The sequence below is a fragment of the Aedes aegypti genome, chromosome 2 (genome assembly GCF_002204515.2).
Source record: "Aedes aegypti strain LVP_AGWG chromosome 2, AaegL5.0 Primary Assembly, whole genome shotgun sequence".
Taxonomy (NCBI): Eukaryota; Metazoa; Arthropoda; class Insecta; order Diptera; family Culicidae; genus Aedes; species Aedes aegypti.
The window spans coordinates 245,734,468-245,756,950 of NC_035108.1; the positions used below are offsets into that span (position 1 = coordinate 245,734,468).

At 40.0% G+C, this 22,483-nt stretch overlaps 2 protein-coding genes across 3 annotated transcripts in view; both read left to right on the forward strand.

Moving 5' to 3' along the window:
• LOC110676513 overlaps positions 1 to 2,570 on the forward strand; it is a 35,817-nt gene extending 33,247 nt beyond the window's left edge. Inside the window, exons 1-2 of one of the 2 annotated variants that reach the window (XM_021844687.1) lie at positions 90 to 1,372; positions 2,467 to 2,570. In XM_021844687.1, the coding sequence (XP_021700379.1) occupies positions 250 to 1,362 (1,113 nt within the window). In that variant the 5' untranslated portion in view covers positions 90 to 249 and the 3' untranslated portion in view covers positions 1,363 to 1,372; positions 2,467 to 2,570. Of the gene's footprint in view, positions 1 to 89; positions 1,373 to 2,466 lie in introns of those variants that run through there. The other variant, XM_021844689.1, reaches the window with a different exon arrangement.
• Positions 2,571 to 11,563: 8,993 nt separating this feature from the next.
• LOC5570960 (barrier-to-autointegration factor) lies at positions 11,564 to 12,339 on the forward strand. The gene is made up of 2 exons (XM_001659374.2): positions 11,564 to 11,913; positions 12,002 to 12,339. The coding sequence occupies exons 1-2, from the start codon at positions 11,788 to 11,790 to the stop codon at positions 12,146 to 12,148; spliced, it is 273 nt and encodes a 90-aa protein (XP_001659424.1). The 5' UTR covers positions 11,564 to 11,787; the 3' UTR covers positions 12,149 to 12,339.
• The last annotated feature ends 10,144 nt before the right edge of the window (positions 12,340 to 22,483 follow it).

Sequence of the window (22,483 nt, forward strand, 5' to 3'; positions counted from 1 at the left end):
CACTTACTTAAGCTTTACTCTTTTGGGCACAAAAGCTACTCTTGAAGCTTGCTGATCTTTTGGTTACGAACAAAAAGGAATATTATTAGACTGGCACAAAACATTTAAGTGTTACAACTAGAAAACTGGGCAACGTCCAAATCTGCTGTTCCGCTTGACGAACGTGAGGGGTTCGTGATCGGTAAAGACATCGATCACGAAAACAAGTCGTTCAGAATCATATTTTCGTCCAAGCGTCTGTTGTCGCTGATGACGAATTTGAGCGTTGTAGCAGCCGATTGCACATTCAAGGTCACCGTCGAAGGATATCCTTTGCTTGTTGTGGCTGTGATTGACAACATGCGCCATGCACATCCGGTCGCGTTCGGCATCATAGCCAATCAAGAACACACTGACTACCAGTTTGCGTTTCAGAGTATTCTGCAAGCAAGCTCGAAATTGGGGTTCAGAGTAGTTGTTACCGCATTTTTAAGCGACGGAGAGCTCGCGCTAAAGAACGCTGCTCGTGCCGTTTTCGATGAGCCAAAACTCTTAAACTGTTATTTCCACTTTACGCAGAACCTAGACAAACACTTGAAAAAGTACCACGAAGTTCCGGTAGAACTCCACAATGAAATAAAACGTAACATCGGTATACTTCAGGTAGCTCCGACGGAACAGCACTTCATTGCTGGGGCAAAGCTATTTTTGGTAAAATATAAGCGTTTTCCGAACTTCATGAACTTCATGAAGAAGTATGTTCAAGATCCTAACTTTTGCCTATGGTACGAGGCAGCCATGCCAGCAGTGCCAGCTACAAATAACGCTTTGGAAGCGCTGAATAAGTCCATTAAGTACAACTTTCTGAACCGGTACAAAGAGCCACTTGCATCCTTCAAAGTGCTCATTTTAAATATCATTTATGAGTACGGAGACCCACAACGTAACATTGTCCTGGAACGGAGTGTAACTACATTAGAAAACCAGCGGAAAACATTCGACTGGATCAAAGAGAAAAAAAAAATGCGATCGGTCCAAGCACCGCTGGAACAGAAGCAGTATGTTTTCTTGCCCGGGAAAAACAAAACTGAGGTAGCGATCAACGATATGACCCTATTTGACAACCCGATCTACAGTACGTTCGAAAGGTTTGCGGAGGATTTTGGAAGTGTTTATCGCGTCGACGTCAGCAACGTAAATTGGCGATCCTGGAGCTGCACTTGCTATTCATTCTTAAAAAACAACAACTGTTGCCACGTGCTAGCGGTCGCTGTGCGACGAGGACTATACGCACTAAGCGCAGAGGCGGACACTACCGCTGTCGGACAGAAGAAATCGGCAGGACGGCCGAAATTATCGTCGAAGGCGCTGATTATCGATTAACAACCCAAAGGTAAACCGTTTCTAAGACTTGTCCAAGGATCTAAATTGCAGAACAGACTTTTTGATAACCTCTTCTTTCATTTAAAATTGGAACCATTTCTATTTTTTTTAAAGATTCAAAATCCAGTCTTAAGGCTCTAGTAAGAATCAAGCGAATGTGAAAACTGAAAAAGCAGTTTTCTCTAAAATGGTCAATAAATTTGGAAAAATAAGAACGTCCGATTCTTGCTCTTGACACTTATAAAAAACGGACGTTCTTATTTTTCCAGATTTGTTGACCATTTTGGAGAAAACTGCTCTTTCAGTTTTCACATTTGCTCGATTCTTACTAGAATCTTAATCGGTTTAAGAACAACTTCCATGATGAAAAGATAAAATCTGCCGTGAATACGTAGGGCGCAAACCTTTTTTTATGCTGTACAGTTCCTAGGAAAAGTTTGTTTTGTTCGCCGTCAAACAAACGTCACTCTTATGGCCCAAGTCATTTTGAACGAAATGTCAAAACAGAAAAAAGCAGTTTTCTCATTATTCATATCGACAAATCGAATAAAATTAGAACACACAGCTGCTCTATTTCAGAAATAAAACTGCTGTGTGGTCTTATTTTCTTCGATTTGTTGATTAATAATGAGAAAACTGCTTTTTCAGTTTTGACGTGTAGTCCAAACTGACTTGGGCCTTGAGGAAAGTGTTTCTTATTGAGTGTTAAGTTTGTTTAACACACTTGTTGTAACATGGGGTCCATTAAGGTGAAGATAAAACGAAGCCACAACTCGATATTTTAAGACCACAAATCTGAAGAACCAGACGTCCGTTCATGCTGAAAATTTGATCGATTGATCAGCACTAGGTAGTGACTAATCGATCAAATTTTCAGCTTGAACGGAGGTCTGGTTCTTCAGATTTGTGGTCTTGAAATTTCGAGTTGTGGCTTCGTTTTATCTTCACCTTAACTCCGTAAGATTTGAGGCAGGGCTGAATTATTGGACAGCAGCTAAATAATCAAATATTTTCACTGAATGCTCATGTATAAGTTTCGTGGGTTGGGGGGGTTAACGATTATCGTCACGTGATTCTAACGATTTTTTTTTTCTCCATTTACAGTTTGCCATATATGTCATCGTTTGGGTAGGGTACATAATTTTAAAATTCAAAACACTGAATAATCATCTAACAAATGAATAAAACAAAAAAATGTTAACAATTGATCTGACGTGTTTTTATTCGCATAAAAGATTTACCAAGAGCGGACGCAACCGACTTACTTACTTATGTCAGACTATGGGGTCTATTTTATAACTCGAGCAAATTTGTGTGACAGTGACAGCAGACAAGACGAGCAAAGTAGGCTGCATATTTCATAAGTCATCGATCAACTCCCATAGTAACCCAGTCACTTTAAGTGACAACTGTCGAAAAACTCGAGTGACAGAGCCGTGTCGAGTGATTTTTCCGGTCGACAGTGACTCCAGTCGAGTCGTTTTGGTCGACTCGAGTTATTCCCCTTGCAGTTGAAAACTGGAAAATCCGTCCAGCGAAAATCGATTTTTCTCCTCTCTCATAGCAATTCAGGGTGCCGGAAGTAATGCGCTGGATGGTGCATCATTATGCGACACCAGTCACCTCCGACAACACAAATTGCTATGAGAGAGAAGAAAATTCGATTTTCGCTGGACTAGTTTTACGTCGCTCAACCGGCGACACAATACAAAATTGGCCCCTATGGTTCGGGTTGTCTGTAATGGTCGTAGAAGCTTCCTCCGTGGTCTTCCTCCACTTGATCGATTCATTCTGCTCCTGCGCACCTCATCTTATACCGGTTGGATCGTGATCGAGGATCAGAAATTCTGGTGCCGTGCCCGGCCCACCATAGACGATAGATTTCTACAGTGTGTACGGTGGTAAGTAAGTTTTCCAGCAGCTGATTCGAAGACACCAAGGGCACCTTTGCACGTATGGCCCAAGTTTAGTGCCCATCTGTGCCCATTAGTGTGGGACAAAATTCAGATTCTCGCTCCAGACAGCTCCAGACCACTTTTCGGGTGCCATTTGGGTTCCATAACAACTGTGAATAATTTCAGCTCGATCGGTGGAACTATAATTTAGCGCCGCACGCTATGTCCAAAGCAAGTTATTATGCAAAATGAATGTAGGGTTACGTGTCAATTCGTCTTAGAAATGTTTTTATTCGTCCTACCGCCAAATACGACGATCCAGTCATAGAAATTCAATTCTGCCAGAGCAGTCGCGACATTGTGGCTCATAATGTCTGAACTACTCTGACAGAATTGAAATTTGATTATTGGATCGTCGTATTTGGAGGTAGGACGAATAAAAACTTTCGTAAGACGAATTGACACGATACCCCCTACCTAAAATATTATTCATCAGAATCATTACTTTTGATCTATAGTTTCAGAATGTGTGTAATTTAAAATATTTCATCTTAGAAAATTTTCCCATACATTTTGTATGGGAAAACGGCGTAAAACGTAAAAAACTCAAATTTTCCAAGATGGAACATTTTAAGGCGCACATATTTTGAAACTAGGGGTCAAAATCTATGATCGTACGGAATAAAATCTTAGGTACATTCATTTTCCATAATATCTTGTTTTGGACATAGCGTGCGCCGGGCGATCAAAGTTTACATGGGATTTACTATGGGAAAACTACTTTTGCAATGAAAAAAAGTCGCCAGAGGTCGCTAATTGATGTTTTTAAAAATCTAATACTTACCCAGCGCATTGCAGGAAAATCTATTGGGAAAAAGCGGAAGACTGAAGACCGTGAAGCGAGCCGATACTCGACTGACAGTTTTAGTTTTTAAACGTTTTCCCTAGCCGTCTAAAGGCAACTAGAAACCCTGCTGTTATAAATTTTAGAAAAGTCGCAACAGCATGTGTCAAATATTTCAGCGTGCCAAACGGGTCTTGACTCTTGACGCTACAAATGATCCACACAATAAATTTGAAACCTATACTGCCCATAATCTCATGTCCGTCACATATCTGCTATATTTCCTATGCAAATGGGACAGTTATACGACTATGGGCAGTATAATCGAATCAGAGAAAAGAAAATTCAGTGTTATTTTGATGGTAGTGGTCTGTTACCCTCGCGAACTATTCACACAAACGCTCAGATTTCGAAATAAATCTCGTTAGTTTCAATTTCTATTCCCCTCTCTTTTGTTCTGTTGTAATTCTTATACAGTGCCCGTTCGATTTTGGCAACAGGTCAAAAATTTTCATGTTGCCAAAATCGAACCGTGCCAAAATTGAACTTTTTTCTTTTTTTTTTTTCAATCTGATGGGTCTATTTTATAACTCGAGCAAATTTGTGTGACAGTGACAGCAGACAAGACGAGCAAAGTAGGCTGCATATTTCATAAGTCATCGATCGACTCCCATAGTAATCCAGTTACTTTAAGTGACAACTGTCGAAAAACTCGAGTGACAGAGTCGTGTCGAATGATTTTTCCGGTCGACAGTGACTCCAGTCGAGTCGTTTTGGTCGACTCGAGATACAAAATTGGCCCCTGAATTTTATTATTTTAAAAAAGCCAATTTAAAACTTAAGTATTGTCGGTTAATTTGCTAATTATTATACTGCCCTTCTAAGCTTATCTGTCCCATGTCGTTTTTGTTGCGCGTCGTTTGTTATTCGCTCACGAGGTCAATTTTAAAAAATGCAATAATTTTTTTATCTAGTAGAATTGCCCAACTGCCCTTAAAAACGATATGCACATTTTGAAAAATGATTGGTTTTTATAATTTAAGTTATTGCACAATATCTGAACATTTTGAAAAACAACATGGGACAGATATGCTTAGAAGGGCAGTATACGGCTCAAAATCTTGCTAAATATTGAAAATCCCGCGCTAACAATTGGATATAAACAACGCTAAATTCAACCTGTAGCTAAAACATGAAAATTTCATCTCAAATCGACTTTAATATTTCAAGACCAATCAAAATAGTATCAAAATATCTGTAATCTATATTTCCAAAAATTTATAAAATATTGTGTTGCCAAAATCGAACGGTTTGTTGCCAAAATCGAACCGTGCCAAAAATGAGCGTGTTATATCAATTGTATCAATTTTAATCATGATTAAACCTTTTATAACTTTATTCGTTATGGTTTCAACTAGTGTTTCAACGTATTTATACAGCAAAACTGTGAATGGTGTGCTATGGGGCCTTTCATAAACCACGTAGACCAAATTTGGCCATCTCAGACCCCCCCCTCCCCCCTCGTAGACTTTAGTCCATACAAAATTTTGAAAATTTGTATGTAGCGTAGACTTTGGTCAGACCCCCCCTCCCCCCTAAAAGTCTACGTAGTTTATGAATGGCCCCTATGTTCTATATGATTGAAATAAAAACCCCATATGTACAAACTGCAGATAAAATGTGCCAGCTTACAGAATAACCAAATGAGTTGATATTTTCTGGGGATGTTATTCTAAGCCAAAATCCTAAGGGGTGTCCCGTGAAATACGCCACCTTTATTTCTCTTTCATACAAAGATGGGCCAACCTAGTCTTACATTTGTGCCGCAAAACGGTGTTGGAATCACTGTGGTTTCTCATATCGCTTATGGCGCACATGTGTTATCGGCACCACCTTGAAACGAGTTTAGTATTGATTACTGTCTTCAACCAAAATACCCGTGAAAGAATTTTCTTGGCAACAAGTTCCATGATATCCGTATCACATGTCCCAGGTATAACAAGGGATCACCGTCTGAAACATTTTCGTCGCTTAACTCATATAAAGAAGTACGGTGAAAAACATCTTCACTTGATATTCACAAAACTATTGAAAACACTGTTGGATGGAAATGACTGCAAAAATGTAAGTATACACGAAGAATTCATGGCCATAGTTGGGAGCTTCCTAGAACTCAGCTGGTCAAGCCACTCGATTGATGGTTTTGGGCGAAGAATTGCCTTATCCATAGTTTGTTTAAAGAATGCCCCTCTCATTACGAACATAATCGAGGTGCCTATGTTTGATAAGCTCCCCATCAACCAGGTGGTATTTGTTGCCATGCCACTAGACCATTCGTATACGACAAACGTTACCAAACTTTTGTCACCACTATTCTGCCGTGAATCGTAAGTCAGTCCCAACTGAATTTTTAGTTAATATCAGTTTTCGACCTATCATGCTATGAACTTTAAACTACCCTAACAGGAAAACATAATTTGTTCAGAAAAATTGCGAAAAACCACAAAGTCAAATTGTCCCATAACGAAAAGTAATCGCAAAACAGTCACACTTCAGGTTTCTTCACCGTGTAACCCAAAAATAGACAATGTTTGGATTAGTTTTACATTTTCCACGATGAGGAGTTGGTGTGAAAGCAATTTGTGAAAGTTTCATAGAAATTGAAGCATTTACCAATTTTTTTGGAATTTTTTGAAATTTTGAATTGAAAACGACTTTGTAAACTTTGGAGCCTATTTTCTCAATGCCTATTTTTTACAGATGGGAGTGACTTGCGATTCACGGCAGTATTGTGGATACAAAATTAGACCACTGTGCGGAACCACGCAGACGGTAGAAAAATAATTAAACTTATTTTTATGGAACAGAATTTGATAAATTTATGGAGATTTTTTAAATTATTATGGTGCAAACAAATTATTATCTATGGTGCAAAACGATTATGTTTATGGTGTTATTTCCTTTTATTATGGAGCGATATAGATTATTTCATGGATCGTTGATTATTAAAATATGGGTGATATATTCATTACTTATGGAGCAATCTCATTATTCTATGGTGATTTTCTTAAAATTTTATCGGTACATTTTGTATTAAAAAGCTAGAAAATTCCAGGTTTTACCGGAACATTTACAAAATCTTATGGAGCAATCATACTTTCTTATGGAGAAAATTTAAAACTTTATTGGTGCAATGCCAAACATTTTATGGAGCATTTTCATTTTTTTATGGTGCGTTTTTGATTTTTTGTGGGTGCAAAAACCTTTTACCCGATACAATGGCCCCGACTTTTCGCCAATTACCACTTTCTTACCGGATGCGTCACAAATATCGCAACCATCCTTCTTGAATTTCACCGAAAACTCTTTCGCCGTCAATTTGTCCACTGACACGAGTCCACTCTTTAACGACGGAACATACAAGACGTTGGTAAGCTTCACCTCAACTCTGTTTCCATTTCCGTCCAAACCGTACACAACACCTTCGCCACAACCAGCGGCGGTAACCACTTTTACGTTCGCTAACACTACACTCGGGCCTTTTCTTTCTTTCAGCGATTTGAAAAAGCTTCCTGTCGCTCGTCATGTGCCAACTCGCTCCACTGTCAATGTACCAGCACTTTTGCTGATCCATTCCAGCCATAAAACACACACTTCTGGCACCACAATTTTCGTCCTTTACTTGCTTCACGTTTTGCCTCACACGCACTCTGTCGTCCGGTTTCTTCTTCTCTTCGCACTCTCGTTCTAGCTCCTGCTTCGCTAGCAAAAATGATCGACAGTTGCGACGCAAATGACCGGGTTTATCACAAAAGTAGCATTTCCTCACTGGCGCTCTATTGCCGAGTCCACCCGCACTTTGCACTTCATTTTGCACTACCACACTTTTCATAGCTTTCGTTACACTCATTTCGCCGGAACGCTCCCTCCGACGCTCAAACTCATCGATCAGCTTCGACTTCACAAGCTGCATCGTGATGTCCACATCGGCACGACTCTCCAACGCCGTGACCAAACCACCATACGAATCAGGCAAGCTACGCAAGATCATCGCAATCCGCAGCGACTCCTCTAGCTGTTGGCCTGTATTCGTCAAACGGTCGAACAAATCGTCCAACACCACCAGATGACTCTCAAGGTCACCTTCTTCTGCGAGATTTAACGAGCACAGTTTCTTCAGCAAAGATACACGTGACGTTACCGTGTTCTTCTCGTGATAAGCTTTCAAACCATCCCAGAAAGCTTTCGCACTGTCCGCTTCTTTGACCAAACCGAACTGATTGTCGTCTATGCACAGTCCGATAGTGGCACGAGCTTTCCTATCGTCTTTCGTCCACTGATCGGTCACTACAGCCGGCCTCGCATCACCGACAACATACCATAGCTCCTCCCTGGTCAGGAGCATCTCCATCCGGAACTTCCATATTTGCCAGTTTTGGTTATTCAACCTGGCAAACGCAAACTTGTTCACATCCGCCATTTTGTCCACGCAAAATCACCACCGCGGAGAAAAACAACTCACACACACTCACACACGGCGTGATCACTTTCGCTATCTCGGAACCTTTTTCCAACGCAATCCGGAACCTTCCCTTCGGCACTGCTGGGCCCATAACCTGTTGGGCAGAGGTGGACACACCACAACGCAGAACAGGGTCACCGAAGCGGAACGCGGAACCAGGATTTCGGTAGGAAAGAAAACAACTAATAACTCAACTACTGTACGCAAGAGAACTCTAATAAACACACGTCTGTACGGATTGAACATCACATTACGGATGAATGGCAAACTTTCCATTCTCCCTTTCTTCCTTGCTATTTGGCGCGCTCGCCGCCTGCCTTACTGGCGCATGCGTCGCAGCCTCACTCATACAGCTACATACATCCAGTGCTGCCGCTTTGCATACGAGGCACAATCATTGCACACTCCAACATTTATTATCAATTTTTGATATTGTTAAATCAGCTAATAATTTTTATATTCTGCAAATAAAGATAAAATAATATGTTTATCTGTCCACAGTTCGAGAAGTCTCCTCTTAGCGCTTACGACAGTCAGAATTTATTGCTCAGAAATCACATAGGTACTAACAAGTAAAAGGTACCAGAGTCATAAGCAACATCACTTGAGATGGTCTTATCCACTGGTGTACTAAACTGACTCGGTCGAAGAATTTTGACACTAGAGCGGGTCCATATCACGTGGGGAAGCATACGGAAGCGTGCCCCGCTCAAGTGTCACAATTCTCAGACCGAGTGGATTTAGTACACCGCTGGATTAGACCATAGGTAGACATGACAATAATGTGCCAAAAAGTTGAAGCACAAAAGGCATCCTGCAAGCCTCCAAGCCAGGGGACTGACATGGCTGTCATCCTGCATACATTTCGGCTCTTCCTCACATCGTTTTGGTACTTCGCGTTTTGGTACCCACTTTCTGGTCGGTTTGTCCTAACCTTGCTCCTGATTTTCGAGTATACGGCTCATACGCTGCTAGTGCTAGATTCTGGCAATTAAACATATCGCATTGAATCGTCGTATTTAGGGACGCTTTTCATTTGTTCATAATTTTGTTTAATGTTTTACGCATCAGCGAGGTATTATTGATGTCTCCTACTCATAAAAACATATGTTTTGTCCTTCTCAAAACAATCAAAACAAGAACACTGGATGCCATGTTGAATTGATGTTGGGTAGGTAAATATAAGCTCATGCCACCCCCCTGCTCCAAGCAAGTAATCAGTGATTTGATTACGACTCTTGCTTGATTATGGATCATAAACATTAAACAAAACTTCGCATTCTGATTGCACTCTCGATTCAAATTACCCGAAAATGATTAAACACATGGAGATGTTGACTACACGCAAACAAATTTTGTTGTATAATCTACCGAATCCATAGTAGAATTAAGAACAGCACCAACGATTTTCAACCGACTACAAAATTCTGTTAAGTTTACTATAATCTGGTAAAAATCACTGACCAGTGTAGTAAATGTGACTATGTCCATAGTAGCCTCGACTACAAAGCATTGTATTTCAAGCCGTGACACCCACCGTACAACGCAGTATGGTAAAAAGTACAATGCCAAACTTGTCAAATCTAGAATATTTCTAGTCATAAATACTACAACTCTGGTTAAATAAACAGAATATATTTTCTTGTTGACTATGTTATGGTAGAGTTAACAGATTAATGTAGTCGGTTGAAAATCGTTGGTGCAGTTCTTAATTTTACCATGGATTCAGTAGTTTCTACAATAAAATTCATTTCAGTGTACGCTAAAAGTCGTACCGTACCATGGGCCTGGCAGCACGTCTCTAGATATACACTTATTTTTGCAATGTACACGGTAAAAAATGAAAATACTAATTAGGGTATTCTTTATTACATTCATGACATTTTATATTTATAATCATTGCAAATCATAATAGTTTATACTTCGCAATGCATATCTAAAATATATGTTTCTAATTGAATTCGTTGGTGCCAGTGTTACTCTTGGAACTTAGTGATTTTACTTCACTGTTAGCGACAAGTTCAACGGCAGCTCCCAGAAAATCAAATAAGTGTTTGATGGGTTTCGGGATTAGAAATATAGATCTACGGCTATGTCAAAGGTGAGTTAATCTGATTCATTCGATTCATTTTATTATTTTATTGAATACCCCATGTATCAAACTGTTTCATCTTTTACTAACAGCTCGGCAGGAGCAGGAAATGGAGCTGACCGGGAGATTCCAGAGAGAAAATGAAATTTAACATGTCGATCGAGCAGAATGTTGGGCCAAGTGTTCAGAGAAGCGGATCATTCCCGGTACGTTGCAGAACTTTGTTCCGAGCCATCTAAATCAAGGCACACGCAGGAAATCAGGATCGAAATGGTATTCATCGTGAAATTATCCAGTGCCGGCTTCGGTGCAGGGTAACGACGGCAGTAGCTCCAACCCGAGTAAAGCGAAAGGAAAACGAAACCACGCATGGCGAGCATCGCACCAATTAATGATTATATTAACAGGATATGTTAATGTGTGAAATAAAGAAACAAGTTTCTTCTTGTTTGTTTTTGTTTAGATTTCATTTTGTTTTTTTTTATTTGAGAGTGAAAATATGGTTTTATGCTTTATTTAATTTAAAAGGCTTTTAAGCACCAAGCAGATAATTGCACAATATGCATTAGATTTGATAAACGCCGTTTATACTAGCAATGTATAATGACAATAAATGCCTTACAAGGGGTGAATAGATCGAATAGGGTTTTAGTATGACAATTAAGCTATTTAGAATGCTTTTATTTCTGCGTGTACCCAAATTTGAGTTTAAAGAACTCATATTTTGGGTAGTCTGATTTTTCCGTGTATATGAAACTAAACACGCGAGAATTAACCACACGCATTTCTGGCACCACTGGATTTTACCTTCCGACCGTTTGTAGAGCTGTGTAGAGTTGCTGATGAAAGCGCGCACACACAAAAACACATTCAAAACACAACTGTCATTCGTGAAAATCAAACTCCGGGAAAACATCCGTGAAAGCCGACTGAGTCTTCGTGAAAAAACAGGAAAAGCTTGCTCAGCAAAATTTGTGTTCCCATCGAGTACGGGACTTAAAGGAGGAATCTTTGTGAAATTGTTCAGTGACGATAAGTGTTCACGTAGGATTATAATAAACAGCCAGTTAAAATGTCGAGCACATCCCAGAAGCATAGAAATTTCGTCGCGGAACCGATGGGAGACAAACCGGTAACGGATCTTGCCGGTGTGGGAGATGTCCTCGGGAAGCGATTAGACGCTGCCGGATTCGACAAGGTAAAATTTGGGTTCTTTTGCGAAATTGATTCCCAAACGATTGGAGTTCGTCACATAACCTTGAACCCTACTTCTGGCCCTCTTTTAGGCTTACACCGTGCTTGGCCAGTATTTGCTGCTGAAGAAGGACGCCGAACTGTTCAAGGACTGGATGAAGGACACCTGCGGGGCCAATTCCAAGCAAGCGGCCGACTGCTACCAGTGTCTAAACGATTGGTGCGAGGAGTTCTTGTAGATCCTTCCGGAATTTAGTTTTGTCCCCTCCGTTTTATGTGTTTCCAGAGTGTCCCAATTTTAATTTCCAGAATAATTCTCTCTTTATGTTATAATTTGACCCAGATAATGATAAGCGTATGACCATATATTAATCTACTGATACGTGTCCAAATATTTGTTACAATATAAATAATGACTAATAGCATAAAATCGTTTACATGGAGATAATTCCTTTGAAGATTCCCTTCCAGCTTCAAACTGAGATTTGTCTATTGGCCGGTACGCTGATCTTAAGTACTGTGCAAAAGGATAGGACAAGAAACGGTCAAGGAATGATTCCGCTACCGAAATTACTTGAGCTGTACGCTGCTGAGAAGTAGAGTTGATTTCATAACGTCGGTAACGCCTGCTGTACAAATCAAATGGAGCTGTCACTTTTCCGTACGGAAAAATGTCCCGCTTAATTATTCCGCAAGTAAAAGTGACACTTCGCTCATACTGGATCAGCTGTCAAAATTACTTTGGTAAAAAAGAGAAATTTTACTTGAGCGCTTTACGTTTCAGGTGCATACTACGCATATAAAATCAAAAAAGTGATTTGAAATGGAAATTGAATTTAATTCCGTTTACAACGAAGTCACTTAAATTCAATTGATCGTGAAAGATAAAACGAAATTTTATCGAAACAATATTTACAATAATAATTTAAATAAATTAATCGAACGGTGCGACATGAAGGAGTTGGATGATAACGCATCTACTCGCGTTAGTGAAATGTATTTCATTTTCGCCCGGGTTCGTGTCACGAATAAAGGATAACGCTAGTAATCCTTTATAAAGCCAAGTACGGTCCTGAAACGTAAAGCACTCAAGTAAAATTTCTCCTTTTTACCAAAGTAATTTTGACAGCTGATCCAGTATGAGCGAAATGTCACTTTTACTTGCGGATGGCCGGTACGCTGATCATAAGTACTGTGCAAAATGATAGGACAAGAAACGGTCAAGGAATGATTCCGCTACCGAAATTACTTTAGCTGTACGCAGCTGAGAAGTAGAGCTGATTTCATAACGTCGGTAACGCCTGCCATACAAATCAAAGGGAGCTGTCACTTTTCCGAACGGAAAAATGTGGCGCTCAATTATTCCGCAAGTAAAAGTGACATTTCGCTCAAACTGAATCAGCTGTCAAAATTACTTTGGTAAAAAGGAGAAATTTTACTTGAGTGATTTACGTTTCAGGTCCGTACTTGGCTGGAATAATTGAGCGGCACATTTTTCCGTTCGGAAAAGTGACAGCTCCATTTGATTCGTACGGCAGGCGTTACAGACGTTATGAAATCAGCTCTACTTCTCAGCAGCGTACAGCTCAAGTAATTTCGGTAGCGGAATCATTCCTTGACCGTTTCTTGTCCTATCCTTTTGCACAGTACTTATGATCAGCGTACCGGCCATAAGGATCCTATAATCCTATAAAGGATCACTAGATAACGCCAACGCACCGGCCGTCACACGCCAAGAAGGTTTTACTCAAGGTATCTAGAAGGGAGGTAGTCCAATGTGTCAGATTTCCCATGAGGCAATCCATGAGACAGCTGCGATCAGCAGTTTTTTTTTTGTTTACCATGTGCTTTTGACGTTTTGCGATCGGAGTGACTTTCGATTACAAAGGAAAATGTTAAGCTCCGATAACACTCGCATGATTTGTTTACTCTTTCATTTCGGTTGCATTCACACTTTTAGCTGTCAGTCCTATCACGAAAAGTCCTCATGGATAGCATTATTCCGCCATTTTGATATGCCAAGTGACAGCTGGCGAGTTTGTTTTGTTTGTTTGAATATCAGGTGCATGGCGTGACAAAGTAGGTATAGAATGTTTCTTTTACACCCATTGACACCCATATCCAGCTTTTTACGCTAGCCTGCTATAAACTTTGAATCACCCCTTTTTGACGTTGGTTGCGTACACTCCAATAGTTTTATGGTTTAATCAAAGCAAACTTTGCTTAGTTAAATTTTTGCTATGTTGATGCAAAGGAACGTCAAAAAATGGATCCTTGATTGAGGTAACAAAAAAATCATTCCTGATTTTCTGTATTTAATACAGATTACTAAAATTTTTGCATTTTAGGTGAATAGTAAGCAGGCACCAAAGAGACTGATTCCTGTTAATTCGATAATGATCTATTTTAAGAGCGGAACTATGTGAATGAGTATAAGGAACTGTACGAATATTTTGAAGCCAAACAAACAGCTTCGGGAATTGAATACTAATGATTTTGTTAGAGTTTTTTCTGCAAGACTGACCATAGATGACCTTTGAATGAATTTATGGAGTTCAGGGGATATTCTCGCTTGAAGAACAGCCCAAATCTTGACCTGAATGCCATTCCGTGAATGCTTTCTGATCATCTTTTTACACGAAGAAGTACAACTGGGTACAGTTTTTACCATACCTTCTGCGTCATGTTTTCGGGATCCAATAAAAATACTGTCCTACATAAATGACTTATGATTGAGGCAAATTAATTATCCGGCAATGGTTAAAGCAATGTAACAACATGTTTGAACGACACAGAACTTGACGACATTCGAAAACCTCAGATTAACACTTGAAGACGTTTGACATTTTTTATGAAAATTCTAATTTACACTCTTTCTCCGTAAATATTTTGAAAGGTTATCAAACACATAATGGCCAGTGTGAGTCAGAGTATTTGAACTAATACCTATGTACAAAATGCTATCTTCAAAATTATTCAGCTCTAATTATGTGGTCAAAAACGCTTTCCTCGTGTCGATTCCTAAAATGAAAAGTATGAAGATTTGTAAAAATAGATAAATATTGCACTAAAAAATAAACACGGCGGCAGAACAAATCCAGTGAAAATTTTTGACAATTCAATCAACAATTGAAAAGCATGGCCTACAAAGACTTAACTATAAAATCGATAGGCAAGAAATGCCAAAGTCAAATCACCCACCGCAGTTTTATAGCTAGCGTAAAAAGCTGGATATGTGTGGTATACGCGGCAAAGTATCTTTACTGTATAGGTAATGCACTTATAGTAGAATGACTATAAACTTACGAGTTAAAGTTACAAGAATACAACCGTCACCGTCAGACGGGAACACCGTGGCACATCCTCTCTTTCATCGGTGGACCGTCGTTGGTTGGCGGCTTTCACCCATTGGTTGATGTGCGGCACCCGCACACACACTTACATGCATTACAACCAACTTTTCAAGTGCATAATCTACTTTTCTTCGACTCAAACACCGGAATACTATCGCAAACTATGGGAAACTCGGCTCACCTAAAATTGTGCCGACTGTGCCGAAGTGAGCGAACGTATCGATATTTGTCTGGTTGCACTGCAATAACTGGCAACTCTGTTCGTTCTATGGCAAATTGTTATTGTTTATTTTCAATATCACCGATCGAATTCGATTGAACAGCATCAAATCTAAAATTTTTGAATGACGGAGGCCGCTATTAAGATTTATGAGCATAATTATGGTAAGTTATAAGTAAAATTAGCCTTTAATAAATACTAAATTCATATAATTTTGCAGTCCAGCGGCAAAGAAATCAAACGGATAATGATCGTAGTATTGGATGCCCACCGTGACGCTAAGGATCCGATGGATGATAGCGGAGTTTTCTAAACAGTTTCCGAAGTGTAGTGGATGACCGTGATGGTGAAAATGCGAACTTCGAGGGGCGTTTGTTGTGCTACTGGTAGTGTTGTTAGGATCAGATAATGGTAAGTCTCTTTCGGCTTATCCTCCAGGAGAGAAACTGGAATGATTCAAATTCCCCATCCATACTTGCAGTGCATTCTCAACGACTCAAGGCCAACATGTTACTTTGTACACCCCGATCAGCGGCGATTGAACGGAACGCACGTAATCGGGTCCAGTTTCAAGCTGGGCGAATCCGTGGGTGTTCTGCAATTTATTCGTTTGGAGGTGGACATTGATTTTGTAGTGCGAAAGAATCCTGCTTCTCATTACGCTCCAGCTCTGGCGCCGCTCCTGTCTGTTATGATTGATAAAACTTAATTCTACCCAGGTAACCAATAAGCACTATCATAGGCGGCATATGAGCCGCTCAACAGGTTTTCAGTGCCAACAGGCTTCATATAACATTTTCAAGTGCTTTTAGGTACTGTCACCTTCGAGCACTGAAATAAGCCGTATATGCGTATATAACGCCATACCGCAGTGCTTGTAAGCCCTGTGCCCACAAGCCGCATACAATGGCTGTCAATGCTGTTGAAAGGCTGGTATACGTGACGTTTATGTCAATGGGATCAAATATGGCTTCACCCAAAACAAATCCCGTGATGATTGTTTTCAATCAGAATTACAAAATAAATGCTGATACAAATTGAGTAGCAGGATAATCGTTGCTATGGATGATTATCGAAAAATACTTGCGTATGTTCGTGATCTTCTGATTCCTGATGGTCTCCGAAACGAAGGGGGCGGGAAGGCGAAACAATACGAAACTCAAGCTGTATTGGTCCCGGAGGCCATCTGGATTCCAGGAATTGTGATCTACTTTACGACGCCTGGAAATATTAATGCAAGGGTTCATTCACACTCACCCACCCCCTCGTAACGCTTTTTGCATGAACATTATACCAATTTTGTATGAGTCGTAACAACACGAGGACACCCACCCACCCCTACAGCGTTGTGAATAAGCCCCAAGCAATTATTCTTGATATTTTTACGGTCTTTTCGATGTTTTTATTCTCCCAAACATTCCCCATACTTCATTTTAAAATCCTTTTGGACTCCCTTCGCAATGAAGTACAAATTATTTCAAATTAAAGCCTGGTATTTCCAGCCTCCAATAATTCTCTGCCTTATGAACGATGCTGAGCAAAGTAACTCAGAAAAGCATAGATGGGGCAGATGGAAAAGGGGACCGAATCATCTAATAGGAGCCTGGAAAACATCAGTTCGAGTCTAAGATACTAAACAAAAAAAAAATAACTTGGAACCGGTCAAAGAAAGAGAGAAAAGTACAGGAGATAAACAATCTTTTTTTTTCTCTTTTCTTCAACCAACCTGCTATAAAATTTTGACGTCTCTCGCTTCAGATACTCGGTACGAGTAGGCAGTATATAAGCCAAATAATTCGCCAAAAGTGACTTTTTAACAGCCTTTAATTACGATATAGTTCCTATTGGCTCTGATAGTCATGTCTTTTATTCGACTATAGAACCGACTTGGTGCCAAACTTTACGGCTTATTGGTTACTTGGGCTATTTTGGATTGTAAGAAAAGACTGGTAGTAGTTAATGGTGCAAAATTAACGGTATTAGGACAAATTAGTTCAGGTTAGTTTAAACGGCCGTACTAGCTCAGAAAAATTAATTATTTTAAAAAGCTATGTAGATTTCGTTCCACTACTGGGAAGAGATTGGTTGAACAAATTTTATCCTGACTGGAAAAATAATTTTGTAGCTGCAGAAACAGTAAAAAACTTGAATGCTGAGAGCGAGTCAAATGATACAGTTAGTATGATAAAGCAAAAGTATTCGAAGGTTTTTACTAAAGATTTTTCCGAACCCATTGCAGGTTATGAGGCAGATTTAGTTTTCAAACCAGAACAACCAATATTCAAAAAAGCATACCAGGTGCCTTACAAGATAAAAGACAAGTTCATAGAACATTTGGATATGCTAGAAAATCAAGGTGCACGGTAGTTTGCGAATACCCTTTAATGGGTAAAAATTCACCCATTTCCGCTAGAAGTGCCTCTCCACATTTAATGAGTAAACACTGTTTACTCTTTAAAGAGTAAAAGCGGTTTCTGTCAATGAATGGGTATTTTTTTACCCGTTTTGTAAATCTCGTTCGCGGCAAAAAAAGGGTAAAAATTTACCCATTTTTCGAATGATTTTTATCGATAATTATAACCTCAAAACAAATCATAACTCTGGAATGAAAGATACGAATGAAAAATGTACATAGTCAGGCATTTATTGTTTCATTGACTTATATTCACTATAAAGCTACATTATGTTCATTTTTATATTTTTCCTACAACAAATCGCTCCTCTATTTTGACTGTCGTTGGCACTAAAGATGTCTGTGGCAGGAACAAGACAACCTGGAAATTCCAAATATTTCGGGATTATTATCAGTTCATGTGAATAATGGTATTGCCAACTTACCGTTTCTTTGTACTTGTACTTTTCCATCGGGTTATAAATAGGGTCCTAAAGCCCTGTCCCAATTTTAGTGCCAAACGTTTAAGTTTAGGCCAATAACACATGTTTACTCAATTTTCTAAGAGCATCTTTAACGGGGGCGACTATTCCGGTGAGTAAAATGATCACCCACAGAGCTGTCATTTTAGTTTGGTCACTCATTCTCACACCGGTCGCTACTATATTTAGAAACTCGTTTCCGTACCGGTCGTTGCCTTTTGGGTCAACATATTGGGTTGTGAAAATAATGGTGATTATTTCAGGTTGGCAATTTTTTTGGAACTCTACTGGAATATCTATTACATTGAGGTGCGGGATTCCGACTGGAATCCTTGGGATTCCGACTGGAATCCTTGGGATTCCGACTGGAATCCTTGGGATTCCGACCGGAATCCTTGGGATTCCGACCGGAATCCTTGGGATTCCGACCGGAATCCTTGGGATTCCGACCGGAATCCTTGGGATTCCGACCGGAATCCTTGGGATTCCGACCGGAATCCTTGGGATTCCGACCGGAATCCTTGGGATTCCGACCGGAATCCTTGGGATTCCGACCGGAATCCTTGGGATTCCGACCGGAATCCTTGGGATTCCGACCGGAATCCTTGGGATTCCGACCGGACTCCTTGGGATTCCGACCGGAATTCTTGGGATTCCGACGTGAATCCGTGGGATTTTTTGAATCCTTTTCTTGGAATTCCAGTCAGAGTTCCGGGGATTCCAACCGGAATTCTTGGGATTCCGACGTGAATCCTTGGGATTTTTTGAATCCTTCTCTTGGAATTCCAGTCAGAGTCCCAAGGATTCCGGTTGGAATCCCAAGGATTTCGGTTGGAATCCCAAGGATTCCAGTCGGAATTCCGAGGATTCCAGTCGGAATCCCGCACCACAATGTAATAGATATTCCAGTAGAGTTCCAAAAAAATTGCCAACCTGAAATTCCGGTTGGAATCCCAAGGATTCCGGTTGGAATCCCAAGGATTCCGGTTGGAATCCCAAGGATTCCGGTTGGAATCCCAAGGATTCCGGTTGGAATCCCAAGGATTCCGGTTGGAATCCTCAGGATTCCGGTTGGAATCCTCAGGATTCCGGTTGGAATCCCAAGAATTCCAGTCAGAATCCCAAGGATTCCGGTCGGAATCCCAAGAAGTCCGGTCGGAATCCCAAGGATTCCGGTCGGAATCCCAAGAATTCTGGTCGGAATTCCGAGGGTTTCAGTCGGAATTCCGAGGGTTCCAGTCGGAATCCCGAGGATTCCAGTCGGAATCCCGAGGATTCCAGTCGGAATCCCGAGGATTCCAGTCGGAATCCCGAGGATTCCAGTCGGAATCCCGAGGATTCCAGTCGGAATCCCGAGGATTCCAGTCGGAATCCCGAGGATTCCAGTCGGAATCCCGAGGATTCCAGTCGGAATCCTGAGGATTCCAGTCGGAATCCTGAGGATTCCAGTCGGAATCCTGAGGATTCCAGTCGGAATCCTGAGGATTCCAGTCGGAATCCGAGGATTCCAGTCGGAATCCCGAGGATTCCAGTCGGAATCCCGAGGATTCCAGTCGGAATCCCGAGGATTCCAGTTGCATTCTGGTTGGAATCCTAAAGATTCCAGGTGGAATACCAAGAATTCTGGTTGGAATCCCAAGAATTCCGGTTGGAATCTCAAGGATTCCAGTTGGAATCTCAAGGTTTCCGGTTGGAATCCCAAAGATTCGAGGTGAAATCCTGAAAGATAAATTCTTGCGATGCATCGAATAATTCAAAAACTTCTCCCGGATTTCCAATAATCACATCAGATTCCTATTATTCTTAAAAAACCTTGAAATTTTACCAGAATTCCCAAAATTTCATAATTTCCACTTTATGCGCATCAAATTTTCAAAATTCCCACCAGAATCTCAGAACTCTCACTGTATGCTTAAATTAAAATCGAATAGCAGCGCTACTATCGCGCAACTAAATTTGCTCACCCGATGCTTCCCGAAAGCAGCGCTGTCTTTTTGCTACCCCGGTTAGCAGCGCCCGGTACGGATCAGCGTAATGATGCTGCGCAATGTAATTTAGTTTAGTCGCGCACCGTTAAAGTTGCTCTAATGTTTTCCGTTGGTTTGAGTCCAAAAAACATTTTTTTAGATTTTGTCACACTCCTTGGCTGAAACTCAAATTTTGGGTGTATTTTGTTTTCCGTGTCCCTTCCGAAATGTCAGATAGGAACAACCCCAGTGGTAAAACTAAAACCCCTGTGGTGTTTTTGTCGACTAAGCGAACGTCAAACATGATCTTAAGTGTCAAGGTTCATTTATGGACCCAATTTTTAAATTAAAGTTTAAACATGATATAGCCGTTATTCGAGCGGGAAATATTGCTAAAGTTGTTGCAGTAAAATGCTCTTTCGTGTTATTGAATAAAAACAAGATTTCATAAAAAATTTTAGGACCCAATTGAACAAAAAAGGCGTTGAACCTATAGAAATATTTTTTATTAATCTTAAGACTTGAGAACTGCGCACAGCTGCACTCGATGATTACGAAATGATTGCCAACTATATTTTCACCCATAAATGGGTTTTAAAATACCCATTTTTAAACTTCAATTCCTTTACTAAAATGGGTATTTATTTACCCATTTTACATTTTTCAATTTACCCGCTTTTTGACAGAGCTTCATTCTTTATTAAAACGGGTACTTTTTTACCCTTATAGGGTATTCACAAACCACCGTGTGTTATCACTCAAATACGAGCAAGTGAGTGGGCGTCACCTGTGATAGCAATACCGTAATTTCGGGTGAAATTGATCATTTTTCACGGTTTTTCTAGTCTGTTTTCTATAATGTTAACAATGCCAAACAACTAAATGCAGGAAAACAAGTACGAAGGTGAGCCTCATCGACTTATGTACCGAAATGTTCTAACAATTTTCATGTTAGTGTTAACAAATACCTCTAAAATAAAAAACCAGAGGATCTCATTTCGGGGTGAAATTGATCACTTATCAATGCCATTATTGTTAGTTTCCAAAACAACTCTATATGATAAATTTGAGCTCCCTGAATCCGAATATGCTTGTAAAATTCTTAACAATGCAATATTTATATAAATAACGAATAGTTAAATTTCAAGAATTACGCGGAAAACGCCTAAAAGTATGCAATTTCCTAAGGAATTCAATGGTATCTAACAGAAATTCAATTATTTCAACCATATGAGCTAATTGGTACGAGTTTTGGTGATGAAATCTGGTTTGGGGATATATTTAAAGCATCCTCACAAACTTTCAGGTTTATACCATGTTCAAATCCTTGCTTATAAATAGAAGTTCATAGCTGTTTGTCAATACTGCACCGTGCATGATTTTGAAATTTTACATTATTTTCATAGTAATAAACATTCTTTAAGGCCAAAAACTTCACAATACACAATTCGACAATAGTTACGACAAGCAACGTTCATTTACTGCAGCTTACATTGATATTTGTGCTCCATTACGAATAAATAAAATCGTGTGATACGGTGATCAATTTCACCCTTCTGATCAATTACACCCGATTTTACGGTACCTAAGAAGGATGGAGAGATAAGAATGATTTCGGTGGGCAACCATATTACGACAGCACATAAGAATCAATTAAGGACGATACATGCTCCCAAACAACGATCGAAGGTATATGTGACCTTGAGAGAAGTAACCCAGAAACGCAATCGAGATTCGTTTGAAGATGAGGACGAATTCATGGGTTTTCCTAGCATACCGTTGGCCACGGATGGTGCTATACACCAGTAAAAAGCTGATGCAAGCAAGGAGTCCGATTATCACTCGATCTAAAGCAGCCTTGCCTACATACACACTTAAACGGTTTCGCCGAGAGCCCAACAGCTGATATCTCGGTAATAATTTGACGATTCTCGGTAAAACTTTTACAGAATCTCGGTAACATTCGCCGAGATCTCGGCAAAAAATTCGTATTGCCGAAATCTCGGTGAAATAAGTACCGAGATTCGGCGTTGAAAATTACCGAATTCTCAGCTGTTGGGTTCTCGGCGAAAAGTTTTACTGAGGTCGGTGAAATAATTTAAGTGTGTACAATAGTTCTAATTCTGAAAGTTGAAATAGTTAAAGAAAAGAAAATTTTTA

Bases quoted from the DNA above. Each gene is read 5' to 3' on its own strand.
- LOC5570960 (XM_001659374.2), top strand. From the start codon at position 11,788: ATGTCGAGCACATCCCAGAAGCATAGAAATTTCGTCGCGGAACCGATG. The intron at 11,914-12,001 runs GTAAAATTTGGG...GCCCTCTTTTAG, and splicing joins ACGCTGCCGGATTCGACAAG to GCTTACACCGTGCTTGGCCA.